Source organism: Danio aesculapii, chromosome 2 (assembly GCF_903798145.1).
Source record: "Danio aesculapii chromosome 2, fDanAes4.1, whole genome shotgun sequence".
Lineage (NCBI taxonomy): Eukaryota > Metazoa > Chordata > Actinopteri > Cypriniformes > Danionidae > Danio > Danio aesculapii.
The window spans coordinates 32,616,013-32,643,113 of NC_079436.1; the positions used below are offsets into that span (position 1 = coordinate 32,616,013).

Below are 27,101 nucleotides of genomic sequence, written 5' to 3' on the forward strand. Positions count from 1 at the left end.
TATTATTATTATTATTATTATTATTATTATTATTATTATTATTATTATTACACTTAATCTAATTACATTTATTTTTACATTTTGTTTTTAGTAGTCTTTTGTTTTTATTTTAGCTTAATTAAATTTTTTAAATAAATGTAAATTTTAACAAGAATGACAACAATTATTATTATTATTATTATTATTATTATTATTATTATTATTATTATTATTATTATTATTATTACACATTTAAATTTCTTACATATTTATTTTTACATTTTGTATTCAGTAGTCTTTTTTAAATTTAATTAAACATTTTTAATAAATGTAAATCTTAACAAGAATGACAACAATTGTTAATATTATTATTATTATTATTATTATTATTATTATTATTATTATTATTAATTCATTTTCTTTTTGGCTTAGTCCCTTTATTATTATTATTATTATTATTATTATTATTATTATTATTATTATTATTATTATTATTATTATTATTATTATTAATATTATTATTATACATGTAAACCTGATCTATTAATCTTTTTGTAGTCTCTAGTGTTTATGTTGACCAAAACTTTTATATTTGTCATAAAATTAATTTAAATATACACTTTCATATCTAATAATAATTACAACAACAACAATAGCAGCAACGATTAATGTTAATAATTAATAATAATATCCCTATAATTCATATTAATAGTCCTTTTAATCCAATAATATGTTTAGCTTTATACATTTATGTTGATGTCCCAAACTTTAATACTATTTTTGAAACGCAGATTTCCTTTGACTGGGTCATTTAAGATTGGATTTCTTGGATTTTGCTTGCAGTGATTGATGAATGAAAGAAGTGTGACAAGAGCTGTGGTAGATATTGCGGTTCGGTTCTACCCCCCCTTTTGCCCGCTCTCTCTCTTTCTCTCTCTCACACACACACACAGTCTCTAGCGTGTCAGTGTGTGTCAGGCTGACTCACTGCTCTCCTCGGTTGCTCTGGGACACTGGACTCTCAGTTTGTGCATGCTTTTGTGCGTGTGTATGTGTGTGTGTGTGTGTGTGTGTGTGAAACAGGGGCACCAGGCAGACCGGCCGCAGCCACAGAAATGATTAGCACATCTGTACAACACTCAGCCTAGTTATGCCCCCTCTTTCTCTCTCTCCCGTGCGCCATTGGGGGGATATCCTGTGTCCTTTTATTGGATTGTCAGTTTCACACTGCCTGACTGCGCTGATGGTAATGATAATAAAATTGAAATATCCAGGTACTTATCACTGTATTACCTTGCTATCAACACCCACCCGCACTCATTTTTTAGAGGTTATCCGAGGGGAGAGATTCGATACAGAGACGAGGCCCTGATGAGTGTGAGAGTGGGGGGAAAAAAAAGCGATATTGGTACATTTTCAAGGTGCTATTTTCCCAGCTAGGCCGAGAGTGAAGACGAAACGTAATGCGTTTCTTGGGCTTCACGCCAGCATCACGCGGTGTAGTGTAACCCATTTTCTACAGACAGGAAACGGCACACATTCCCCTGCCATGTATGTGATAATGTAAAGCTCTTTTTACTGGGCCGCAGAGCAAGTGTGTGTGTGTGTGTGTGTGCAGATCGAGTTTTAAAATTGATTCGAATGAGTGTTCTGGACAGCTGATATCTGTAAAAATGCCTTGATAAATTCCCCAGGAGTTTCTTTGATGCAGGCTGATATTCTGTGTGGCATTTGAAATGGCCTCGCCGTGACACAAGACTAAAGGCCCATCTATTTGAATTACTCTGAATAAGAGGGCCTGTTCTGCAGATTAAATTCGGTTTTCCTGGACATGTATGTGACACACACACACGCACGCACGCACACACACACAAGCATTTTAAAAGTTTGGGGTCAGTAAGATTATTTATAAGAAGTGTTTTATGTTCACCATGGCTTTGTTTAACAAATACAAATACTGTAAAATAGTAATATTGGTAAATATTATATCAAATGCACATTATTAAAAGTGGAAATTATTTTTATTATTAATATAATTAATGACTTAATTTACTCATGTGATGGCAAAACTGAATCTTGATGCAGCCATTATATCAGTTTTCAGTCACATGATCCCTCAGAAATCATTTTTATGTGAAGTTTTATTTTTTTCCATAATTTTTTTCAAAGTAGAAATTTTAAGAGTATTATTTATTTAAATGAGTTTTATAACATTATAAATGCCTTTGTGTCACTTTTGATTAGTTTAATCGTCTTTGTTGAAAGAAATGTGTGTGTGTGTGTGTGTGTATATATATATATATATATATATATATATATATATATATATATATATATATATATATATATATATATATATATATATATATATATATATATATATATACATACATACAGTTGAAGTCTGATTTATGAGTCCCCCTGAATTATTAGCCTTCCAGTTCCCCCCACCCCCCAATTTCTGTTTAACGGAGAGAAGATTTATTCAACACATTACTAAAGTTTTAATAACTTATTTATAATAACTGATTTATTTTATCTTTGCCATGATGACAGTAAATAATATTTGACTAGATATTTTTCAAGACACTTCTACACAGCTCAAAGTGACATTTAAAGGCTTAACTAGGTTATTTAGGTTAACTAGGCAGGTTAGGGTAATTAGGCAAGTTATTGTATAATGATGGTTTGTTCTGTAAAAAAATAAAAACTGCTTTTATTCTAGCCAAGATATAACAAATAAGACTTTCTACAGAAGAAAAAATGTTATCGGACATGTGAAAAATTCCTTGCTCTGTTAAACATCATTTGGGAAATATTTAAAAAAGAAAAAAATTCAATGGGGGGCTAATAATTCTGACTTCAACTACTTACCCCAAACCTTTATATTTGTCCTCAAAAATCTTTTGTTCACATTTTTTCCACTTTTAAAAAGTAGTTGGTGACTCAAAGAAAAACAGTGTGATTTTGATCCGTAATAGAGCGTGACGTTTAAGCTCTACAATAATTTCTAAATTCTATGTAAGTTAAACATCCATTTAACTTGTAATAGATCACCTTGGGGACTGGCGATGACGGACAGGCGCACATGCGCACAAAAAGACACAGATTCGCTAAAACGTTTCTGATTAAACCCACTCACACTTTTACCAATCAGCGAATGTTATCCTCCGGGGCTTTTTCTCTGGCTGTTTGGCTGCAGCAGGGGTCAAGGGGTGAAGTGCAGCTAATTTATTCATTCAGTCAAATTTCCTGTGCAGATGGCAGGCTGATACGATATCAGTATGAGAATCCCATCGGAGGCAGAGGACCAGGGTGTTCACACGAGCAGGGCCGCGCTCTTATCTGATCAGCGCACGGCTCTTATCTCCCTCAGACGCCGTTCTGCTCTGCAGACGGGGAGATGGAGTAAGAGGCTTATATGTGATCTGAACCTCAGATCTGCAGGGGGAAACTTTCTATTTCGGAAAAAGGGGAAAGTAAGCAAGAGTTTCCAGGGTGTTTTTAAGTGGTTTAACTCCTCCTCTGTTCAATTTTCTTCAGGTGGAGGACCATCGAGGATGAGCCGCCAGTGAGAGGGACCCCCCCCCCAGTTCTACTAGAGTGTCGACAGCGCAAAAGTTTGCACCATTCTGCCCATACCGTTCACCCCGTCTCTCTTCTCTCCACCCCTCCCCCACACCCCTCTACTCTCGCCCCTCACCCCCCCTCTACCCAACCCCAGCCCAATCTCCAAAATGGACTTGCATCGGGCAGCTTTCAAAATGGAGAGCTCCTCCTATCTGCCCAACCCATTAGCATCCCCTGCGCTAATGGTGCTAGCATCGACGGCTGAGGCTAGTCGCGATGCCTCCATCCCCTGCCAACAGCCTCGTCCATTCGGTGTGCCAGTGTCTGTAGAGAAGGACGTTCACCTGCCCTTCAACAATGGTTCCTATACGTTTGCCTCCATGTACCACCGACAGGGCGCCGTACCTCCAGGCTTCCCCAACAGGGACTTTCCTCCTTCCCTTCTACACCTCCATCATCAGTTTGCACCACCCAATCTGGACTGCTCCCCCATAAGCATGCTCAACCACAGTGGCGTCGGGGCCTTCCGGCCATTCGCTTCTCCTCCGGAGGATCGGGATGGAGCGGGTGGTGGATACCAGTCTGCCTTCACCCCTGCCAAGAGGCTTAAGGGCTGCCTGGAGGCCGAGGCGTCCCCACACTTGCGCTACTCAGATGCAGAAGGGAAAGAATATGACTTTGGTGGTGCTCAGATCCCATCCAGCTCGCCCAGTGCTCTCAAAGCTGTGGAAGACGCAGGGAAGAAGATCTTCGCAGTGTCAGGTCTGCTGTCAGATCGAGAAACCTCTTCCAGCCCAGAGGATCGCATTGAACGCTGTGAGTACACTTTTTTTTTCAATTGAAAAGCACTGTTTATACTTGCCAACTATAGGCTTTTAAATAACTTGTCTCCTTAAAGGGATAGTTCACCTGAAAATGATAATTTACTCACCCTCAAGTAGGTTACAGAAGCAGTTTTAAGGATTAGCCATGTCAATAAAGGCTTTTTAATATTTCCTCCACATTATTTAAGTGCCTTGGACTGATTTTTGCTGTTTATTCTGATGTATCCCTCACCCAAAGAGCACCGACACATTATTTAAGCTACCCATGAGCACTTTTTGTTTGATTTTAGGTTCTAGAAGCTTTTGAGTTTCCTTTTTCTGTTGAACACAAAAGAAGATATTTTAAATACCGTGAGAAACCTGTAACCTTTAAATTCCACTGTAGGAAAAACAAACACCATGGAAGCCAGTGGTTAAAGGTTTTCAGGAGTTTTCTATAATAACTTATTTCAAGATTTCACACTTAGCTGATGATTGATAATAAAGCTTGTTTGGCATGCTGTCCTGGGAAGGAGTCCTCCCATTTGCAGGGTGAGAGGGAAGTTTGAGCTCAGGTAGATCTTGATGAACTCCTCTGACTTATTTCTGGCTAATGACAGATATAGGATGGCTAAGAAGAGATGTACGCTTACTAAGATCTTGGATATTGAATGTTCAATTTACTTAGGTTGTGTGTTTTTGGACTGTGGGAGGAAAACGGAGAACTCGGGGAAAACCCACGCGAGCACGGGGAGAACCCACACATAAATATTGACTGGTTTAGTACGGACTTTAACCAGAGACATTCTTGCTGTGAGGCAACAGTGCTAATCACTGGGCCGCCGTGTCGCCCATCTGGAAGGGAGGGGGAGTAGGGGTGGGTAGTGGGGGGATTTTTCAAGACGTAGATACTGAGATAAGAAAACGATATTTATAGTGAGTTAGTAGTCACCTGATTGGTGATTCAGTCATTAGCTAATGCAGCACCAGCTGTGATCAATCATAAGCACGTGATCCTCTTGAAATTAGTTTATGAATAAACTTAACTTTGTGTTAAAGAAAAAACAAGAAAATAGGAAGAAAACAAACATCAAACTGGTTTGTGATGAGTGAAGTGTGAGTAAATGATGGCAGAATTTTCAGCTGTAGGTGAACTACCCCTTTAATTTTTTACCTCCAAAACTCATTTTGATCATGATATCTTTCATTGAATTGTTGTAGATATTGATTATTTTTATATAAGCTACAGCAACATTCAAATGGGTATCAGACATATAGAATAAACTCAATCTATCTATTTAGAGTTAAATTACAATATAATTAACAATAGTGTATTAAAAATAATAGGCAAAAAGATGAACAATTAAATTAATCCAACCAGAAATGAAGATATTCCTCCAAATTTTCACCTACACATTTTTTTTCTAGTGCATGTGTAACAGTGCTTAACCTATAAAGTTCTTGCCGTGATATGTTATGCCTGTAATGTTGGAAGCTTGTCCCCCAGCACAAGTCAAACTGCTGAGAAATGTTTAGAGAGTGTGCCCTACCGGTCCTACAGAGCAGATAAATTTCACAGATAAAACTCATAAATGAAATGGAGGTTTCTCGTGGGTACGAGTGTGTATGTGTGTGCTTTGGTGTTGAGGAAATGTGAAATGTGTGCACAGATTCATAAGACCTCTGCAGAGTGGAAGCCCAGTGGTATTACTGTAGTAATCCAACCTGACCACTCTTACTCAAATACATTAGAAGTCCCAGTGAAAACATAAGTACACACACAGAAACACACACACACTGAGTTCTGCAGACCCTTTCATTACCTCTCTCATTCACAGGATATTCATTCACTCATTTTCTTTTCGGCGTAGTTCCATTATTAATTAGGGGTCGCCACAGCGGAATGAACCTCCAGCTTATCCAGCATATGTTTTACGCAGCAGATGCCCTTCCAGCTGCAACCCATCACTGGGAAACACCCATACACTCTCATTCACAGAATATGTACCATAATTTTTTTTTTTTTGTAAATTAATTTTAACGTAGTGCTAAGAGATTTTCTTTGTGGGACATTTTTAGAATTAAAGGGATAGTTCATAATTTTAATCATCTTGAATTTGTTTCAAACCAGTTTGAGTTTCTTTTTGTTCAGATATTTTGAAAAATGCTGGAAACCTGTAGCCAATGACTTGGATTGACTTCTATGGATGCCAATGGCTACAGTTTTCCAACATTCTTCAAAATATCTTCTTACATGATCAAAAAAAAAAAAACTAAAACTGGTGAACGATTTCTTTTTTTTAAGAATTAAAGGCTTATTTTAATTAATGTTTTTTTAATTATAAACATTTTAGGATCAATTTTAACGTCTGAACAAACCTTAACCTATTAACAAAGTTAAAAATTCTGCCAATTATATATTGCCCATTTTTACACATTATTAAGAATTTAAATGTTATTTCAATTATTTTTTTTTTATTATAAACACTTTTAGGATCAATTTTACGTCTGAAAAAATGTTGACCTATTAACAAATTAAGAAAATGCTGCCAAAATATATGTATTGCCCATTTTTCAAATTTTTAAGGATTAAAATTTTACTTTAATTACGTTTTTTTATTATAAACACTTCTTAGGATAAATTTTAACGTCTTAACAAATTTTAAACTATTAACAAAGTTTAAAAAATGCTCCCAAAAGTATGTATTGCCCATTTTTCAACTTTTTATAGAATTAAAATTTCATTTTAATTAAGTTTTTTTTTTATTATCAATATTTTTAGGCTCAGTTTTAACGTCTGAACAAATTTTAACTTACTGTATTAACAAAGTAAAAAAAATGCTGCCAAAAATATATATTACCCATTTTTCTATTTTTTTAAAAGAATTAAAAGTTTTTTTCAATTAAGTTTTTTATTATAAAATTTTTTTAGGATGAATTTTAACGTCTGAACAAATTTTAACGTATAAACAAATTAAAAAAACAATGCTGCCAAAAATATGTATTGTCCATTTTTATACTAGGTTAGCAAATATAATAACTAGTCCTAGAATTTTTATGTTTATTCTGTCCTTCCTGTCTTTCCCCCCCAAATTGTTTGTTTATGCTTCTTTCTGCTGTCCTTTTACTTTTTTTTAGAAAATAAACAAAGTAAACTTTGTAGCAGTTGTCCTCAGATTTCAGATGCCAAAATGTTCAAATTCGGTCCTACCCACTCACTCTTTTTGGGACATCTGTTGTGCGACAGGGGGTTTTCAGTGGGGTAAATAGAGAGAGAGATAGGGCTACCGAAAGACAGGGAGAGATGGAAGCACCCTTGATCGAACAGATGAGAGACAAGAGCGGCGAGCTGAGACTGATCCGATAAAAACAGCAGCAGCAGCACGCAGGCTGGGAGGAGCGAGAATGACACCCAACAAGAAACGAGAGAGGAAGGCAGGAGTGTGAGGGAGGAAGAGAGAGAGACAGACTGGAGGAAACTGTGTCCAGTATCTCATCTAGAATTTCCCCTCTGAGGGGGTCTCGTTTGAGAGCGCTCTTTTAAGACGTCCAGCGTAGAGCTTTTGAACCGGCAGCTTCACAGGAAGCAGCGATACAGTGCCGGTCCTTTCGGTTAGAGGGATTATAACACCTTCACCTTCAGCTCAGATTATGCGCAGATAGTGGCTCTCGAGGGCCAATCCAGGTATAATCCAAGTCCCTCAATGGACTGTAATCTGACATTCATACTATCAGATAAGAGCAGCGGCTTCTTTTGCTGAAATGAGAGGGGATTAGGGTGGCGGAAGGAATAGGAAAGCCTTAGTTTCCTCTCTGTGGAGGAAAAAAAAAGACACATAGAGGGAGTTTTAGAATACAATGATTTGGAGAGTAGGAGACAGTTTTGTCTTCTCACTCTCTGCCTCTCTCCTTCTCCGTCTCCGTCTTTTGAAGCTGAATCTAATTAGATTAAACCTTAGGCCCACCAAGGGCTCTAATGCAATTGAATTTCCAGCAGTGTTGTAGAAGAGACTTAAATTGGGTTCCCCTTGACTGGCTGCCGTGCTACTGGCTGTCACTTCAGGAGCCCTGTCCTCTCTCTGGGTGTTAAGCCCCAAATCTGCACTGTACTGCAGCCGGTGTGATTCTCACCCTCTTTACGGTGGTGAGCAGGAAACCTCAGCATGCTGCTGTCCTGTCATGACACAATTCCTGCTGACAGTCTCACCCTTCTCAACAGTTACAATGTCATCTCTATAGAACCACAGCATGAAGTTTTCTTAACTTTCAACAAAACTGGAAAGAATGTTAAATTTTTTTTGTCTGGTTAATTGTTGTTTTCCCACCATAACCATAGTACAATTTAACATAGATTTATAATTAATGATTTGAATCAACCAGTTTGTTTTACATAGAATAATGCCAATGCTTCTATCTTCATAGAATTACCATACAATTTTCTCTTCTTTGTTATACTTTCTTTTATGAAATATTATTTATAATAATAGTTTTTAAAAAGAGATTTTAATGTCTAATCTAGTCTAATGTCTAATCTAATCTTTTAACAAGATTTTAATGTTTTATGTATAATACATACTATTTAATACATTAAGATACATTCTTTTTATTAAAAAAACTAAATTATATATATGATGAGTTCAAATGCAAAAGCCTCTAAATTAGTGATGTTCGAGCCCAATCGCACAGTTTCAGACTCGATCAGAATCGTGCATTACCTCCCGATCAGGACCCCCCTCTGACATTTTAATAGTTGTTCATATATATGTATCCATACATGTTCTCATTATTTTTTAACATAGTTATGCAGTGGCACAGAGTTAGACCTCTTTCTTGACTTCACACAGAAACAGCAACGCGTGCGACATGACATCACTTTGTTGCAGAGATGCTATTGGTTAATTGCCTGCGAAGTAGAACACGGAGCAGCTTGAAGCAGAAAGCGCGAGTATGTCTGCGGTCTGGAGGTGTTATAAAGTTGATGACGACAACATTGCCATAGCAAACTGTGAGATATGTAAACTTGGGTTTTCCTGCCGGGTATTTTAAGTTGAGGTGCTATTTGTTTTTATATTAGATTTTTTTTTAATATTTACTGTTGCACTAAAGTCCAAACGTGAAGAATTTATGTTATTCATTACTTGATTGTTCAAGCTACCTCACAGAAGTGCTCTGTTTGTTGAATGTTAAAATAAGGTGAATTAAAGGAACATTCTGGCTCTTCTTTTATTCTTTTTATGTACAGGTATTATAGAAGTATCGGATTGGGCTTCAGTATTAGTAGATACTCAAAATTAGGTGACTCTGACACGAACTCAAGGGCAACCTGATCAGGACATCCCTACGCTAAATGCCACCTGAAATTTTCTTCTAAAATAAGCATTTTTCTCTTGTTTCTTTTTGTAGGTTCATATATGGTGAATAATAGGTTATTTTCATTGCTTTTAATGTAAATTAACTGAATATAAACATAAGATGCTGGGATGAATGCTAATTTTAGAGCTTTGAATTTCAGAACTCTCTCTCTCTCTATATATATATATAGTTAAAGACAAAATTATTAGCCCCCCTCTGACATTTTAGTAATTGTTCAAATATTTCCCAACTAATGTTTAACAGAGCAAACACATCTTCACAGTATTTATTTCTTCTTCTTTATTTTAGTTTGGCTGGAAGAAAAGAAGTTTTTAATTTAAGAAAAATTTGTCTATCTAGTTGAGCTAAATAACCTAGTAAAGACTTTAAATCGCACTTTAAGCTGAATACTAGTATCTGACAAAATAACTAAAATATTATCTGCTGTCATCATGGGAAAGGCAAAAGAAATTAGTTATTAGAAGTTAGTTATTAAAGCCTTTACAGTTAAAGTCAGAATTATTAGCCCCCCTGTTTATTTTTTTCACCAATTTCTTTTTAATGGAGAGATTTTTTTCAAAATTTCTAAACATAATAGTTTTAATAGCTGATTTCTAATAACTGGTTTATTTTATCTTTGTCATCTTTAACATTATTTACTCTATTATTGTGTAATTTTAATTATTCATCTTTGTTAATATTAGTTAATAAAATATAATCATTGTAATAATTTTGTAAAATGATTTGAAGGTATTTTCCATTCTTAGCAAATGTTATCTACGTAAATCAAGGAAAATGTGTTGTAAAGTGTTACTGATAAAACAAAGACATAAAATATAATTTGAAAAAAATTACATGAACAATTTTCTATATTCATTATTTGTGTGACGGAAAATGGTCTCACATTGTTTCCAAGAGGTACTACAGTGTAATTGTAATGGGACAATTACTATTAATATTAATTATTATGAGTTTGCAGTAGTATGACAAGCTGTTATTTTAATAGAAAGGATGGTCACCATGAATTTTTTTTTTCCACCATGGACATAATTAGTGTGTGTGTTGGTGTTTGCATTTCCCAGTGTGAATGTGTCACATCTGGAGCTTGTTTGTTTGTCTTCTCCCTGCACACATTAGCACGGCAGACACGGGCAGTGAACCTGACCCAGGACTGCAATCCCAGCTTCACATCCAGAGGGAAAATGTGTGTGTGCGCCATAAACACAGAGACTGAAATAGTGCAGCCTGTTTTCAAAGCGCTATGAGCCACAGAAAAAAAATAAGATATGAGATGTAGACTTAGAAAGAGAGAAGGCAAGGAATGAGAGAGAGAGAGCGAGATGAAAGAAAGATAAAAAATAATAAAAGGCAGGGGATGAGCAATCAGCAGCGCTGTGAGCTGAAACGCAGACTGCAGCTGCCTTCCTGAGCAGCTGAAATAAAAGGGAAAAAATCCTTAAGACAACAGAGCGCAGCCACACGGGCTTCCTTCCTGACGTGACCAGCCCGTGAGCCGTGTGGGCCTGTCTCCATAAATCCCCGCTGATTTACGGGGGAACCGGGTGGCTGGCAGCTCCGTGCTTAACCCCCACCACCCCAGCAGCCAGCCGGACCGCCAGCCGCTCGTCCTTCCCCGTGGAGCTCTGGCACACTTGTTTTGAACTTCAAATGATTTGGGCCTGGGTCGATACAGCGTGCAGATTCTAGCACATATCAACACATGTTAAAAGATTCTCCCGTGTGTCCTCCCTGAACGCGTCAGTCACGAGGATATATTGTTACAGTGGCAAACCTGGCAGGGACTCATCCTCTAATTTACACGGCTGCTGAGCAGTAGCGCCAAGATGCATTGTGTTAGCAAGCATAGTTATTTTTGCATTGCGTCTCCCTGTCGCTCTCTGGCTTTGTAGTTGCCAGTCAGCCACTGGGTTTGAGCCTTTAATTATTTGCCGGTGTCTCTTTTTCCTTCTCCTGCTCTCTCTTTCTCCTCACTCCCTACTCTGTCTGTGTGATTGATTCTTGTTTTCATGTTTTTCGATTGGGCCGCACAGATCTGTCAGAGTGTATAGTTATTCCGCCGTCTTTTTCCTTTCAAAAGCTCTGAAGAGCAGTGTGCGCTGACAGCTGTTAAAACACACAGTTGTTGTTTTTTTTTACCTCCTTTTTTTGTCAGAGCAGATGTCAGCGGCGTGTTTGTGTGTGTGTTTTTCTTTCGGATGTATTGAAAAACTTTAGGAAACAGTTGCAGCGGAATAACCGGGATACATCATAATAATGGAAGTATGTTATTATCGAACAATAAAGAATGACTTGTTTGCTTGCAGCTGAAGTCAAGCGTTTTCCCAAGCTGACTGTGTTGTCGATCGTCTCCGGCAGGTGAAGAGTTAAAGAGATCAACAATGTCATCCCAGCAAAAATCCCCCCTCCTTCTGTCGCTGCCTCCCTCCCTCCCTCATCTGTCCTCCTGCTCTGGTTCCTGCTCCCTCCCTCTCTCTGTCACGGTCTAGTGGCGAGGTTAAGTTAAGTAAGAGTGTTCTAATAATTAGGGTGCAGAGCGGCCGCTCGTCTGTGCTTACCCAGATGTTAAAAGGCTTGTCCTCTCATGTTGCCTCCCAGCTGTACCCCCTCCACCCTTCATCCATCCCTTTCTTCCAGCTCCCTCTCTCTTTCTCTGTCCTCAATCTCTCTTGCACTTGCCGCCACCTTGGAAATATGTCTCTCATCCTACCTGACAACTTATCTGCACTCTTACAAATAAAGGTTTATATAAGAACCATTTTCCATATGAATCTTGTAGAGTATAGTTCCTAGAAGAATGTTTTTTTCTTAGTGTGAAGAGGATTTTAAATGTATAAAGATGCCTCTTATGGACATGTATGATTTTTCTAGCCTTTAAAAAAAAAGAGAACCTTTATCCATAAAGAAACTTTATTTTGTGTATAGTGCAGAAAGGTTTTATAATTTTAAAGCGCCATGAAACCCCCCTCTTTCGGTTCAAGTCTAGCTCAGATTTTTTTAAAAAAATGCTTCATGATGGGCGTGGAGTGCTGCGAGCAGAGGGAGAGTTGGGTGTGGCCAGCAGAGCAGGGGAAAAAAATCACCTGTTGTCAGTTGCTTACAAAATGAGACAAACTATAAGGAGATGCATGATTTTGTAGTTTACAAACTTAAAATGTAAAGAAATAAACAGTAATTTAATGCCCTGCTTCATTTGATATTTGTAATTTTATATAAACATAATTGGTTCTATCATTATAAAGATAACCATGTAGACACTATAAACGAGGAGGACTCTCCTTCTGAATCCCCGGGTCTGAATACAGACACAGTGATTAGCAGTGCAGCAGGTCTCTTGCTCTGTCTATTCCAACCATTAACACTGCCGGTAATCTGGAGGGTTTTAAACATAGACGAACACAGCAGCACAGATATAGGCAATGTGTTTGAAAGGTAATGAACTCAACTGATAAATGACAAAGTCCATCATTCTCCAATTCTTGTACAGCTCTCCTGACAAAAACGCTTGCTGTATAGGCCCTGACAGTATCAAGGGGAAACACATGCAACAAACCCCCGTTTGGAAACAAACATAACTTTACGACCCTTCATAAACGGCTAAATACTGTTTGCCGTACGTGGAGGGGTTTGCAGGTCTGCCTTGCCTTCGTGCTTGCACATGCTCTCAGGAATAATTAAGAAGTAGGGTCTTCTCGATAAGAAAACTCCGCTATGAATAGTAATGAGAATACAACGCTCCACTAGCAGATTCGCACTACGTCACCGATTTGATCCCGCCCCCAAAAATTATTTTAAACCTGGAAGCTCACAAAAGCTCAGAATTATCGAGTTTTCCCCACAATTAAAGCTGACAGGTGCCAATGTTGTCTTAACTGATGGTCAACACACAAATCTGTGTTGAAAATAAATAAATAAATAAAAAACAAATACTTGAGGGTCTCTTGAACCTTTAAAATGCTTTTCACAGACAAAAAAAAGGTTCTTTTAAGAACTGTACTCTAAAAGAATCTTTTGGAAAAAAAAAAGTGTTCATTCATGAACGTTCTTCATGGAAGCGTTGATGTAAGTAAAGAAAGAAGGAACCTAGCTACCTACCTTCATACCTAACTGGCCATTTTATAGCAAACATTTGCTTGCAGTCGGCCTTGGGCGATTTAGGTTTCATCTTTATTCAAAACTCTCTGCCTCTCTGAAGCATTTGAGAGTAATGAGAATTGCTTTATTGCAGATCAGAGGAGTAAAGTGTGTGATCCGTCTTGCTCACTCTCCAGTTACTCTTGGCAAAAGACAGCAGGTGTCAGTGCAGCAGGCCATGGCTGCGCCACTCTGTGGAGTGTAAGGGAGCGCCGGGCCAGGCCATTGTTGCGGCATGATGCAGATCAAGGATTAACGCTTCCTGCCTGAGCTTTGTTGGCAGGCCCACTTCAATTGGACACAGACTGGTGTGTGCGGACCGCTGGAGCCACTGTTAGGGAAATGAACAGGGGAAATGAGATGAAAGCATGCATCCTCTGCAGACGAACAGCTGGGATCAGAGTGAACGAGTGAATTGATGTAGAACATCATAGGTTTAGCACACTGCTCATGAATATACAGTAGCTGTTTATTGCCGAGCAAACATACTTGTTTGGTAGGAAATTGCATATTGCTTTTATTTATTTGTGGTTTAAAGGAAAACGACCACGTACAGTATGTAACCTAAATGATTTCCATTTGTAGATGCAAGCTCTTGGCAGATTTGTACATGCAGCTGTATAGTGGTTCTGACAAGCACACACATGCACCCAGGCTGTAGGTCAGGCTTGTTCCCATGGCCTGGATGTGGGCCTTGTGGTGATGTCACACTTTGCTATAAAAGCAAGCTGAAAGCGGTCCGCTGAGTCCTGTAGAACCGCACAGCTGGCATTAGTATCCATTCTGCACATGCGCCCAGGGTCATGGAGCCGGTCATGGCACCACAGCGGGTCGTCCGTCAGCCCTGAGTTTAGTTCCGGGCCACCGGCAACCAGAAACAACCCTTAGATCAGGCTCAAACTCCCCTCCTCCTCATCCTGGACTAATGCAGATGTGCTGAAAAGCCTCATCCCCCTGAGTCCCTTAAAGAAGTAGGGGATGAAACTTCACTCTCGCTAACAGGTTCACCACCCAGAGCACAGCAGACCCACCCCAGCCAGCCACCACCTCTTTATCCTTCTCCCTCTCTTCCCTCACCCCTCCTCACTGATTCCCCCAGTAATCTAATCTTCTCTTCGTGTGCGGGTGCAGTCTTCTGTGACAGACTTGTTTCCAAAAAGCCGGCTTGGCTAAAGGACACACATATTATATATATTTATTGCTTCCCTTAAATGTGAATTATTGAACACGAGTGATTACCGAGTGGGATGCGTTGGGGGCTTTTCGCGAGTTTCAGACGACTGTCATGGATTAAAACAACAGCATCCGGAGTGACATCTTGCATGAGAAATGTCTTTAATGTAAGCTCAGCTTTCTTCTGAACATTAGCATTAGCTAGAGGCGCGACGTAAGCTCTTACACCTGTAGCAGTTCTTAGCTTGTTTTCGGGTGCTAACGAAGCTTCCAGCTCTGCTTTATTGCTTCTGAGAGGGCCGCGTGTGTGTGATCATTGCTCATTACCGGTTGGTAAGACCTGAGGCGGAAAGGCGGCTCAGGAGAATCTGCATGGAGACACACACGCTCCTCCAGAATGCCAATAGGCTACACACATTAGAAAGTGTTGCCATTTTGTACCTTCTTCCCGTCACTCTCTGTCCAGGCGCTCGTAGGGGCCTGATTAATTATTTAGCAGCATGTATCATCTATTTACCTTAGTAATCCATCTGTCAGCACGCCTATTGATCCAATCCTGCATTCTAATTGTGCATCCTCTCGCAGCAGCTAGCTCATATTTAAATTCAATGCCTGTCACTGCGCCTGACTGTCTGTGCGCTGTGTGACTCTGTCGACTATCGCGTCTGTCGCTGCGGTTGCGTTTCAGAGGCCGTGTTAAGCTACAGCTGTGCTGGAGAAAGTGAGAGTGTATCTTTCGCCCCCTCTCAGGTGTGACCGCGGTGTCGTTGTCAAAGTGACACATGGAAGGGGTTTTTTATTCAGAAAGATGTGGGCGAGAATAAAAGAGATGTGGCAGGGTTGAGGGTGACATGAAATCATGAAACATATACAGTATATGTCTTTTGTTTCGATTATTGTGGTCATGCTATCCATTTAGTCTCTTCTTGGTTTCAGTCCTATTTCCTCTTTCTTTCTTCCTTTGGTGACAGCTGCATCTATCTATCTATCTATCTATCTATCTATCTATCTATCTATCTATCTATCTATCTATCTATCTATCTATCTATCTATCTATCTATCTATCTATCTATCTATCTATCTATCTATCTGTCTGTCTGTCTGTCTGTCTGTCTGTCTGTCTGTCTGTCTGTCTGTCTGTCTGTCTGTCTGTCTGTCTGTCTGTCTGTCTGTCTGCCCATCCATCTCTCTGTCTATCTATCTATCTATCTATCTATCTATCTATCTATCTATCTATCTATCTATCTATCTATCTATCTATCTATCTATCTATCTATCTGTCTGTCTGTCTGTCTGTCTGTCTGTCTGTCTGTCTGTCTGTCTGCCCATCCATCCGTCCGTCCGTCCGTCCGTCCGTCCGTCCGTCCGTCCGTCCGTCCGTCCGTCCGTCCGTCCATCTATCTATCTATCTATCTATCTATCTATCTATCTATCTATCTATCTATCTATCTATCTATCTATCTATCTATCTATCTATCTATCTATCTATCTATCTATCTATCTATCTATCTATCTATCTATCTATCTGTCTGTCTGTCTGTCTGTCTGTCTGCCCATCCATCCCTCCATCCATCCGTTCGTCCGTCCGTCCGTCCGTCCGTCCGTCCTTCCATCCATCCATCCATCCATCCATTCATCCATCAAATATCTGTCTGTCTGTCTGTGATGGTGAGAGAATGAACAATGAAACAAACAATACATAAACAGGCAATAGATAGTATAATAATTTGTTTAGAATTCGTTATTAAACAATTCAGATTTAACTAGTTTAATTAATTTTTATGATACATTTTTATGATTTTTTTCAAAAATCATTTTGTTTGTATCTGTCATTCAGTCTCTCTTTCTGTCTATCATTTCAGTTAACAGCAGACACAATAATCCAGTTTTTTTTAACATTAGAAGCTAGCATCTGTCCACATACATTACCTGCTTCCAAAGTGTCAAGACACCTTTTTCATTTAGCAAACTGCCATATCATGAAGAGTATTGTCATAGTCAGCCAACTCCCCTTTCTAACTCCTGGTTTTGCCTGCACAAGTTGCATTTTTCTTCTTTTGGACAGCCTTTGTCTTACCTGCTTTCTCCCCCTGTAGCGCTTACAGTTTTCTCTTTGTTTATGGGTGTTTATGTGGAGGCAGCAGGGGCTTGTTTGTTGTGGTGACAGAGAGGCAGCTCGCTGATAAGAGCACCATGGCAGCTGGTCACTGTGTTGGTGTGCGATTAGTGAAAGGGCCAGAGTGTGGGGCGGTCAGGAAGCTGAAACGCTCCTGCAGTTGTCAGGCTGGTCTGTCTGGCCAGGCCCCTGAAGCTGGGCTTTTACATGCCAATAAAGAAGGCCGTTTTGGGGATGGGCTGGTAGCCAGGCAGCCTGGGAGAAAACAGTTAAAACAGGCACTTAAGAACGCCATCCCCCCCTCTCCTATCATGATGGTTACACCGCCGTTCTCAGTTGTGTTCTAACAAGGCTTTTGACATAATTGAATACAGTAGCCCTGAGTAGATAAGCATTTCATGTGCCAGCCACTGTGCTCTCTGAGAATTCTGGCTGTGTGTGTGCATACAGCAACTGTATGTGTGTTTTATTAATTTGTGTGTACAAATTCTGTGTGTGTGTGTCCATATGCTGGCTGCCAGCTGGATGTGTGTGAGCTTATATCCGTCCTTTGATGGCCCACTCCTCTTCAGGGCTAATCAGAACAGATGCGTGAGCGCCCAGCATGAGTGATCGTGCAAATGCAGCAATCAGTAAACACTCGCTGAGTTAATGACACCAATCAATGGCCTTTTAAAACAGCTATTTGATAATTGCAATCATCAATGCCTCCTGTAGTATACATTACAAATGGGCCTCTCCTCTTCTTCTCCCACTCCCTCCCTCTTTCTCCGTCTCTCTTTCTTTTTACTCTTCCTTTCATTTTACGAACATGGATCCATGGTCATATTATCCTGTCAACTGGCGCAAAGCTGTTATTGAACCATCTCAGGCTATCATCGAGCCAGTATCTTAGCAATCTTATCTTTCAGGATTCATATTTTATTGAAAAGAATTGAAAACACTCAGGATTGTTTAAGCACAGGATCAGTTTGAGACTACTGAAGGCTAGAACATTTGGCTTAAGAAAAATAAAAATAAACTCATTATTTGTATTAAAAAATGTTGCTGTGCGATTTGGCTTAGAATCAAAATCTCGATTAATTAAACTTATTATTATTTCATTTATGTGTTTAATTTTTTTGGGCCTCATAGTTCACTGACAAGTTTTGTACTGCAAATATATTCACATATTACAAGTTAGAGATTTCTGAATGAAGGGTGCATTACTTGATTTTAAAATAACTGAAGGAAACGTGCACTGTCTATGATCATTTATTGAACATCATAATAGAAATATGCCGTCTCAAGGCATCTCTGGCGCAGCTTTCAATCATCGTCAATGTAGTGCGAACTTGCGACGTGTAGTTACATTTTTTGAGAGGTGCGGAGGTAGAGGCTCACAAAGGCTACACCGGACCAAACCCGTGCGTTTGGCACAGAAGTATAAATCAGCCTTAACAGAGCGGGGTCATGTGACTCCACACGCGGTAGGGAAAGTAATTGAAAAAAATGTGCCTGGAAAATTGTGATCGATTAAAAGTTATGAATGTCAATTTCGATTACTTTCCGATTAATCCCTCAGCCCTACAAAAAAACATTCATTTATTTTCTTTTGGGCTTAGTCGCTTAATTAATCTGGGTTCGCCACAGCGGAATGAACCGCCAGCTTTTCCAGCATATGTTTTAAGAAGCGGATGCCCTTCCAGCAACAACCTATCACTGGGAAACACCCACACACTCCCATTCACTCACATGAACAATATTATCAACCCAATTCACCTATAGCACATGTCTTTGGACTTGTGGGGGAAACTGGAGCACCCTGAGAAAACCCATGCGAACACAGGGAGAACAACAAAGACATGTTAAGAATTTAAATAGAAAAATAGACATTTTATTAGTAAAGTTTGATACATACTGCACATCATTGATGTTTGAAATAGATAAAGTCATTCTCAACAAACATTTGAGTTGTAGTTAAAAATAAGATTTAGCAATAAAGGCAATTTTATTTATTGACAGGTGTATTGATTAATTCGCTTTTCATTACTGTTCTTTGTTCCCTTTTGTGTCCACCCAGTGTGAGTGATACAGTATCGGACACAGAAGACACAACAGTTACTAGTGGTCTCATGCACCGAGTGCTCTTCCTCTCTGTGTTTTCCACAAGCCGAGAGTGAGTTTATTTTTGTGACACATCAAAGAACATGGACGCTCTTTGACCGCATCTCCCCCTAGGGGTTCAGAAATCTTCTTAAGCAGAAACCCGCTCCACACCATCCTATCAAAGCCCCTAACAGCCCCCCCTTTGGTCGGCCATTTTCAGCCCGGTGGCTGTTCGCCTGCAGGCCCGAGACCTCGACAATTTCAACACTGCAGAGCTGAAAATTGTCGCCATTGAAAATGGAACCTAAAAGTGGCTAATCTGAACTCCTTCTTTATCGAGGCCCCCCTTTTCCTGTGTGTGTGTGTGTGTGTGTATATGTGCTTTTGTGAGTTAAGCTGCGATTCACACCTGCTGCTGTGTAATCCTGTAGTCATGTTGGCCCCTGGCTCCCGTGCTTGCGCAGCTCTGCGGGTGCCATTTGGATACGGGCTGTCTAATACCACATCCCCACGGCAGAATGCACGGCATCCGCCTCTGGGGAAACGAGGATGGAGGGGGGCACAGCCGAGCCTACGGATGGGGTCCGAAAGAGGAGGAGGGTGGGCTTAGAGAGCAAAAGAGAGCAAATCTGTCACTTTTCCCAAAGCAGTCACCCCTGTGACCTCCATTCAAAGATATATTGATTTTCCAGTGCTCTGTCTAACAAGCGGCAGGCTGAGTGGGGTTTAGTGATAGTGGTCGTATGGCTCAGACACAGCATGATGCTCTCTTCTAGAAGTTAAACACGTCTCCTCTCTGTCCTCCATGCGGGGGCTTCAAACAAGTGCAAATAATCAAAAGACACCGGCTCCCCTCTGTTCCAGCTTTGCAGATCTCTCCATATGAGACCATTTTTCTGCACACGAATGGCAGCGTGTGGGGCCTTTTGCTGGAACTTTCGGTTCTGCATGTGTGTCCAGTTTGCTTTGTGGGGTTTAGGAGGGCTCATCCAGGCCCTCCATGTGTGACTCCTTTAACATTCTCTTTAGTGGTCTCCTCAGATACACACAGATTCTGCTGAGATGCAAAGATCTGTGGAGCAAAGAGAAGGGAGACAAAACGATCATATACAAACAAATAGTATCAGGGGAAAAGGGCCTACACCTCTCAGAGCGAATCTATCCTTAAGTATATTGGAATAAGCCTTGAGAGAGAGAAAGATAGATGGGGGAAAGAGCTATGTTCACACAGTTGCAGAATACAGATGTAGACTCCAGTTTTAGAGTCCTAAATGTGTTCACATTCAGATACTGTTTGTTTATAAACAGCAGTGATACATCCTTCAGCAATAGCTATAATTGGTGTATGGATTTTTATTTTTGGGTAACTATGCATCCTCATGGCTTAGAGCAGTGGTCCCCAACCTATTTATCATCGTATCAGTCAACGCTTGACAAATTTACCGTGGCCCATGTGTGGGTGGGGTTTATGTAGATTGCTAGGCGGCTATCAACCGTTTTCTCAGAGGATAACAAGCCGACAAATCATTCCTGCAACTCTGATACAAGTTTTATTTCTGGAGAAAATTAAAAAGCACTGCAGTGTTTGGGTGTTCTGTGCTGGATATTATTACCTGCATAAGTGCGTCGCTCCCAACATGTGACTGCAAGCAGCAAGCCTCCATTGAAAATAACAGTTTGTGGGTCCTTCACTGGGCCTTTTTCCTTTTGCAAAGAAACTTTCCATAGACGTCTGTTACTTACTCTTTTTGCTAACTTGTGGGTTAAATTTTTCTGCTCAAGTGACGAGATGTAACCAAGAGAATACTGTCATTTTTCAAAATCAAAAATTTTTCAGACTTAGCTAATAAATAAAACAGAAATAATTAATGATTTCTTGGGCGGCCCAGTACCAATTCATCCTCAGACCGATACTGGTCAGCGGCCCGGGGGTTGGGGGCCACTGCCTTCGAGTTTTTAAAATTGCAATATATTTTGAACTTCATATAAGGAATGACCAGATTATTTTCTCTTTTGCATTTTTAAATACCTTTGCTGTTTCTCAATTCCAAGAACGCAGAGAACGAACTTGCATTCTTGTGAAGACCGATCTTGCCAGGTCACCTCGGAATAACGAACTCGGGAGACCGCAAAAACAGAGAATGTGTCCTGTGAGAAATGAGATGCTGCGTTCTTCCTGATGGTCATGTGACCTTCACGCTTTATTTAATTATCTAAAAATTATTTAAACATTACAGCATTCATACACCGAGTTATTGTTTTTCCCCTTTTTGCAATATATACTATGCATAATGACTTTGCAAATATACGTTGCACAATACAAATAAAACAGATTTTAATATGAATTTCAGCAAATAAACACCCTTAATGTGTTTATTCCTTTAAGATTTTCATGGTAATGTTTATATTCACCGTTTCATTTAGGGAAACTCCTGAGGGAAATAAGTTATATCTCTGAACTTTAATAATAAACCAATTTAAAATGCTGCGCTTCCCACCTCCAGTAGCAATAACTTCTGGGACTTGTAGAGCGAGTTCGGTGCTCAAGTCTGCATCGATGCATCCTCGATATCAAGAACATATACAGTAAGTTTCACACATCCTCCGTTCTTGCGGTCTTGAGTATTGGAATTGAACTTTGGCAGTTGATGATGACATTACACGAGGACGCAAGATCGCTGAAGAACGCATATTGAGAAACAGCCTATATGTTAAAACCAAATGAAAGTTTTCAATTTGAGTGTCCCACCTTTATGTAAATACACCTTTTAATCCCTAAACATGACTGTGTAAATGTATCCAAAGATAAAAAGGAAGATGGACAGATCTAACATGAAAAAGAGAGCGAATAGTTTACTCGCAGCAGCAGAGAGCTGAGGCTTGTTTTTGTGAGATGATACTGTTTGTTCAGTCAGGCTTCAACAGACTCGCCACCAATGGCTTGCCGAGCTGGGTTGAACACAGAGGAATTTTTCACTTCGTTTTCTCAGATGTGTTTGTATTTCATGGAATGATGCACAGAGAAATACAAGATTTGTTTTTTGCCTCTCCAGAAATCCAGTTATTTTCTTTTTTTTTCCTTGGTGGATTTTCACGCAATCTGTTCCAAACTGTTACAACTCCAGCTGAATTCTCATAATGACAGAGCGAGGCTGTTTGCATCAGCAGCGGATGTAGACAGTGGCATATACTATGTGAATAGCAGAAGGGCCTGTAAAGTGGAGGTTTTAAAACTGCCTGTCTTTGCGGCAATGTCACAGTAACAACTGGAGAGATGTTATGAGCCTGCTCCAGTGGCAGGTGTCTGGGGAAAAATGGCCTCACGCAGAACCTGGCCTTTTTATCCGTGGTAACAGGGCAATTGGTGGGGTCGGGGCAGAAGCCCTGGTGGGCTGGGACGTCTACGTTCCTTAGGCAGATTGCATGGTGGGAAATGTTTTGGTAGGGGTTCGTCCTTTGCTGTGTGCTTTAATGGCAGGGTGTGGAGAACAGACAAAGCTTTACCTGCGGTTGTGAGAATAGCACTGATATGACCCTCACCTCTAGTTCAAGCCACATGATGCCAGGGGGTGTTTAAAAGAGTTACTGAAAAGCAAAAACAACCACAAAAAGGATAAAGTAATGGTTAATAAAACACATTGCCATATAAATGTCTTTTTTGAGTTTATTTCTCAAAAAAAAAAAAAGTCTAGAGTTGTGGTTTAGTGGTTTTTGGTGCTCATACACTGTAAACTCTAATAAGTTGAGACTATTCAAATGTTTTGAGGCAAGGGGTTCTTTTGAGTAATGGGAAATCGACGACTCAATTAATTAAGTTGACCAAATGTGGTCTCAACATTGAATTAACTTAAATGTTTAATTACAGATAACTGAAATGTTTAATTACAGATAACTTAAAATGGCTAATAGACTAAATCAGTAAGAAAAATATATATAAGTATTTGAATATCTACTAAATTGATCTCTTCTCTTTTGTCAGATGGGTTCAGCTAGTGCCTCTGTCCTTTAGCAAAGTTCATTATCACAAGCAAAATGACCACCTTGTCACATAACATATATCGACCAATCAGCCCGATTGTCTAGGCAGAATTTTACGCGCAACAAATAATTTTAAATAGAGACACAGAGAATCTTTTCAGAGAACTTAAAATATTAATTAAAAGTTTTTTGCTGCCTAATGATTAAGTTAAACACACCTGTTTAAGTTTTGATGGCAAAACTTGGTATTTTATAAGTAATGTCAAGTTCAGTGTGCTAATTATACATTGATAATCAGGGGGGTTCAACTTTTTCGATAATGTTACTGTAGTTTGTGTAATACAAGTTTCAGTCATTTTTGTATTTATTTAAATTATCAAATTTATTAATAAAACATATTTAAGTGTGCAGTGTTTTGAGGGATATTTAGTGTCTGACCTACAGTATCCTCTGAGTAGTTATTTTAGAGGCTACTGGAGGTCAAACTATACAAAATGTGCATCAACTTTTACTGTATTTTAGGCCATATGTTGATACCAACACCAATTTACCTAAAAGTGTCTTGTGACTACTTACTATGTCCATTGGTGCTCTAGATCTACCGATTTCAGTCTGTTGAATGATTTTTTTTCTCGCATAGACTAATTGGCGTGATTATGGATTCACAGTGGTATTAACCATTATAGGGGTCGTCAAATGTATATTTATAATCTCTGTTATTTTAATCATTAATGTTATTATTTAAAATACAGATCAGCTTGAGCTATTTCTCACTATTAAAGGGCTGACCCCCATACACCTTGTTTTGACGTCCTTTAGGGGGAATCAGTCATTAATTAGGGGGGTCCCCCCAAACCCCCCTGTAATTCACACTCTGGTCAAGTTATATTAACTTAATATCTTTAGTAATGACAACAGCGGGGTTGACAGTGTATGAGTTTAAATCTGGCAGACTTCTCCAATATTTCCATTTATTATAAAACAGTTCTTTTTGTATACATTAATAACCATTTTCAATATTTCATTATTATTTTTTAAAATCCATACTAACTAAAGTAGCATTACATCAGTCTGTACTTATGTATCTCATTTCTATATATCAGGTTGTTTTCCACACTTAGTGACTGTATTGAAGTAAAAAAAGCACATTGTATAAATATATATTTATTATTAATACAATTTATAGTTTTGAAGAAGCCAACTTGTATGTAAATTACCAGGGTGTTTGAGTGTGTGTGTTTCTCTGTGTGTGTCCACCCTCAGGGGTCTTTTCTCGCCCTTATACCTGTTGTAGCACGCTCTGCTGCTGTGTTAATAATATTCTGTCGATACAGCGACGTGATGAGCCGGCTGTCTGGTTTGGGCTGTTCTACATCCATCATCCCTGCTTCCAGCCTCCACCCGCCAATATCGGGCCCCAATGCTAATGGTGGCATTTAACCAGCGGCCCTGACAAATTAACCACCACCCGTCTACAAGGGTTAAATATTCATCATCCTAGCTTTAACCAGTCCGAGCCCCCATTTATAGTGCACCTACAGTGCTCTCACCGCTACATCACTCACATATGCCCTGAACAAGGCCTAGAGCACCAGGAGGTAACTGAGGTTAAACATGCTGTCTTCTTATAGCCAGGAAGCGTGAAAAATGGTTACAGTCCTCCTACTGATTTTGTTATTATTTTTAAACCCGCTGCATCCCAATGCAGACAGACACGATGTGTACATATGCTCACATCGCACATGAAGCTCGCATCCTTATGCTTGAGGTTTGTTATAATCAAAGCATCCCATCGGCCTACCTTCCTCCAACCAGGCTCACACAACAGCTTGTGCGTTTGTCTGTCCATCCGAGTGTATATGTGTGTGCAAAGCATGAAAGAGTCCCTGGTTTCTACTGTCCACCCCTCCCCTCCACTGATCCCCCTTTCTCTGTCTCTCTTATTCAGCCTGTCCATCAGTGGCCTCATAAATAATTCATTGCACTCTCCCTGATGTCTTGTCACCTTCCCTTCTCATTCGCCACCTTGGCTCCCTCCTCTCACTTCCCCTGTGACGGTCCTCAGTGTAGTGAAACACCCCAGGAGCCAGCGGGGCCCGGACCACACACACACACACCCTCGCTCTTTTCTCATCTTTGGCTCCTCCTCCTTCCCCTCATACCAGTCAATGGTCATTCAATCAGAAATGGGCTTCCTTTAGTGGGCTCCATTTGTGGGTTGCATTTGCAGACCTGTAATTAATAGCATGTCCTTTTAAACTGACCTCTTTCTTTAAGATTCATGTAGTAGCCATTAAAACTTGAGTCAAGACAAAGAGTTAGCAATACAGCAGTGTTTGTGTGTGTGACATTATGGGGTGTATTTCTTCTTGTGTATTTAAAATTTTCATTCTAATTTTAATCATTTGTACTGATTGCCAAGACATCTAACAACTAGAGATGCAACGGTTATAGATTTTGGCTGTACGATTATAGTCTGAGGAATAATCATGGTTTTACGGTTATCACAATTATTATGCATTCATTGATTTCAAAACAATTTCAAAACTCCTAATATTTTAAGTGTTATTCATTGCTGCTCAGTAACCAACTAATAAAGCACATAATAATATTGAAAACAAACAATAATGTATTTCTCTCTTTGTGCTTACATTTTTTTTTACATTTAAACACAAGTAATAATTTTACACTGAAAATAAATGACAGAACAATCAATAAATAAATGAAAATTGTATTTGTCTAATGCAGGGATTAAAATTAACTTTCAGAAACTAGATAGAAATGTAATATTTATCTCAAGATAGAACGGACAAAAGAAAGGAAGAAAAGTCTCACTTCTATCACTATTTGAAAGTTTTGCTTTTGCTTTGTTTCATTTTAAATGCGCAGTCTTGTTATGCGCCGACATGCGCCGAAAAATGTAGGTGAGTCAACTGGCCCAATATATAGCGATTACCTCCGCTATACCGTTCTTTGTTATGAGCTGCAGTTTCAGTTTAAATTTAATAAAAGCGAGCTTATTTGCCGATGATGTTAGATTTTACATTTAGCTGCCTTTTATGCTGAACACGCAGTGAATGCAACGCATCGAGATTCAGCCATAAAACAGCGGATTCACTCCGAGCCTTTCAGCTCTCTTTCCAAAAACACTTGATTGATCTCGAAGATCAACATTCACCACATGATCGCTCTCATCAGCCACATTATTTGAAACTTTATGTGGGTTTTCAGTGCAAACCTGTGTACTTTTCATTGTGTTTTCCTCAAACTTCAGCCATTTGCATTTCCTGCGGTCACAAAAAACCCCTGTCATCTCAACTAGCTGTGCCTGGAAAGGGTGAGCGCGTTGCGTTGTGGGCGTGTTCCTTCATTGAAAATAACGAACTTGCCTTAGTTAATAGCCTCCCTCAGCCATAGTTAATCCAGAGTGCATGGTTATCTGTCTCAGTGTACAAGCTCGGAACTTTAAACTAAAGTTAATAGTGAAACCGGTTCATCGTTGCATTCCTACTAACAACCAACTTTTTTATTATAATATAAAATACTATATTTTAAAACATTGGTCTCAAACCGCAGCTCTGTACAGTTTTGCTCCAACCCTATCAAACACGGCTGATCCTTATAATTTAAGTATTCAAAAGAGTCTTGAACACCTTGATTATTTGGATCAGCTGTGTTTGATTAGGGTTGGCACAAAACTGTGCAGAGCTGCGGCCCTCCAGGAATTGAGTTTGAGACCTATGTTTTAAAGGGATATTTCACTCAGACATTTAAATTTACTCACCCTCAAGTGGTTTCAGATCTTCAGGAGTTTCTTTCTTCTGTTGAACACTAAAGATGTTATTTTGAAGAAATCTGAAACACAGTAACCATTTACTTCCATAGTACAG

General features: G+C 39.4%; 1 protein-coding gene across 8 annotated transcripts in view; it reads left to right on the top strand.

Annotated features, from left to right (window-relative positions):
• Window positions 1–27,101, top strand: part of rnf220a (ring finger protein 220a) — a 204,942-nt gene that overhangs the window by 7,385 nt on the left and 170,456 nt on the right. For all 8 annotated transcript variants that reach the window (XM_056477746.1, XM_056477772.1, XM_056477788.1 and 5 more), the window contains exon 2: window positions 3,523–4,365. In XM_056477746.1, coding sequence (XP_056333721.1) covers window positions 3,717–4,365 — 649 coding nt within the window. In that variant the 5' untranslated portion in view covers window positions 3,523–3,716. The remainder of the gene's footprint in view (window positions 1–3,522; window positions 4,366–27,101) is intronic.